Below are 2,140 nucleotides of genomic sequence, written 5' to 3' on the forward strand. Positions count from 1 at the left end.
CTCGGTGTGCGGTTCGTCTCCTGACTGTCCTGATCTCAGTTCAGGTTTACGCAATCATGTTTGCCATTTGTCTCATTCCAAAATACAATACTAAAACCTCTGAAGAAGTTCCAAAAAAACACCCAAGACGCAACCAGATGCTTTCACCAGTCTGCTTCAGGTGAAAGTAACGACATCTGTGTTTGTTTCATTCTAAAATACAAGACAGAAATTCATGCTCAATTTATGCATGTTAGAGCTGCAACGATTAATCCGCAACTATTTTGATAATCGATTAATCGGTTTGAGTAATTTTTTAAGAAAAATAAGTCAAATTTCTCTGATTCCAGCTTCTTAAATGTGAATATTTTCTGGTTTCTTTCCTCCTCTATGACAGTAAACTGAATATCTTTGGGTTGTGGACAAAACAAGACATTTGAGGACGTCATCTCGGGCTTTGGGAAACACACATTTTATAGACCAAACAACTAATCGATTAATCGAGAAAATAATCATCAGATTAATCGACACTGAAAATCATCGTTAGTTGCAGCCCTAATGCATCAAGTCGCCAGCATCACCAAAATCAGGCTTTTAATTCACCTGGACACATCTCCTAACTTCCCTAATCTGAATTCAGGTTTACACACTGACACTGTATGCATTCGACTCATTCAACACACAGAAAAATTAAAAGAAACTTTAAAAAACCACCCGTGAAGTGTGATGAATAGGATTACCAGTCTGTCATCTCTCCTCTAACATTCGTTCTTGTTGTGTGTGTTTCTCTGTCGACACCGACAGACCGTTGACCCATCTGCTGCAGGAAATCTGGCAAACAGGCCGAGGTTCTCCCTGCGTGCAGCATGGCATCTGTCCACTGCTTTTAAATGGGTCACTTCAAATCAACACTTTTTTTTTCTGGGCTCAACCACTGAGCGACTTCAGTGACTGATTTCAACTTTTTCAAGAGGAAAATAAAGAAACAAAGAGCCACATGACACGCAGCAACAGTCCCAGGCTGGACTCGATAAAAAGAATAATTAAACATGGGGTGTACAGGACAACAAAATCATATCAAAATACTCACTGGAATGATTACACAAAGTACCAAATTGAAAGTAAAGTTATCTAAATCTGTAGTAATAAGGCATTTACACGGCTTATATTCAGAGCCATATAGAATGAATGACATACAGTATATTCAGTTTCACCCATTGTGTCCAGAGATAGTGTAGAGGTAAGACCCTCGCCTTTGGACTCAAATGTGGGCAAAAAAAAAAAAAAAAAAACAACCAACAGGTCATGACAGGACCTGATACCTCTGGTTTCAAATTAAAAAGGAAAAAAATTACATCCAAAACAAAAAAGGTTCCAACTGGAAAAAACACATCTGACCATAAGGAAAAGGAAAATGATATAGTAAAAGTAGTATTAGTAGTAATAGTAGTAATAGTAGTAATAGTAGTAGTAGTAGTAGTAGCAGTAATAGTAGTAATAGTACTAGTAATAGTAGTGGGGACTGAAGCAGATGTATAATAGTAGATATAGCAGTAGTAGTAATAGTAGTAGTAGTAATAGTAGTAATAGTAGTAGTAGTAGTAGTAGTAGTAGCAGTAATAGTAGTAATAGTAGTAGTGGGGACTGAAGCAGATTTATAATAGTAGTTATAGCAGTTGTAGTAATAGTAGTAGTAATAGTGGTAATAGTAGTAATGGTACTAGTAATAGTAGTGGGGACTGAAGCAGATGTATAATAGTAGTTATAGTAGTAGTAATATTAGTAGTAGTAATAGTAGTAATAGTACTAGTAGTAATAATAGTAGTACTTGTAGTAACAGTGTCAGTAGTATTAACTGTCTTCTCTCTCTCTACAGTCCAGGAGCTGCAGGAAGCCCAGAGGAGCGTCGCCGCCGCTGCCATGACGACCGTCGCCGAAGCCCCGCCCCTGCCCCAGGGGTGGCTCCGCCCCCCGCCCCTCCCCCCCAGCCCCTCCTCCCCCTCCTCCTCCTCCTCCCCCTCCCCGCCCCCTCCCCCGTCACGCTGCAACCCCCTCAGGTGAGGAAATGAAAAAGGCTGGGTTAGTTTTAATGTAGATGACTGTAAGATCATATAAGGTGAGATATTATAAATATGAATAGAGCAAATGGGAGGCATTTAAA

At 39.6% G+C, this 2,140-nt stretch overlaps 1 protein-coding gene across 1 annotated transcript in view; it reads left to right on the forward strand.

Annotated features, from left to right (window-relative positions):
• The window catches only part of LOC139640277 (shootin-1-like), a gene marked incomplete at both ends in the record, with an annotated part of 16,806 nt that extends 14,770 nt beyond the window's left edge, over positions 1-2,036 (forward strand). Inside the window, 4 exon segments of the mRNA XM_071514462.1 lie at positions 1,856-1,890; positions 1,893-1,965; positions 1,968-1,997; positions 2,000-2,036. Coding sequence (XP_071370563.1) covers positions 1,856-1,890; positions 1,893-1,965; positions 1,968-1,997; positions 2,000-2,036 — 175 coding nt within the window.
• Positions 2,037-2,140: the final 104 nt, after the last annotated feature.

The sequence above is a fragment of the Centroberyx affinis genome, unplaced genomic scaffold, assembly GCF_046629955.1.
Source record: "Centroberyx affinis isolate AG114_WGS23_722 - 3 ecotype Tasmania unplaced genomic scaffold, CSIRO-AGI_Caff_v1 ptg008891l_1, whole genome shotgun sequence".
Classification (NCBI taxonomy): domain Eukaryota; kingdom Metazoa; phylum Chordata; class Actinopteri; order Beryciformes; family Berycidae; genus Centroberyx; species Centroberyx affinis.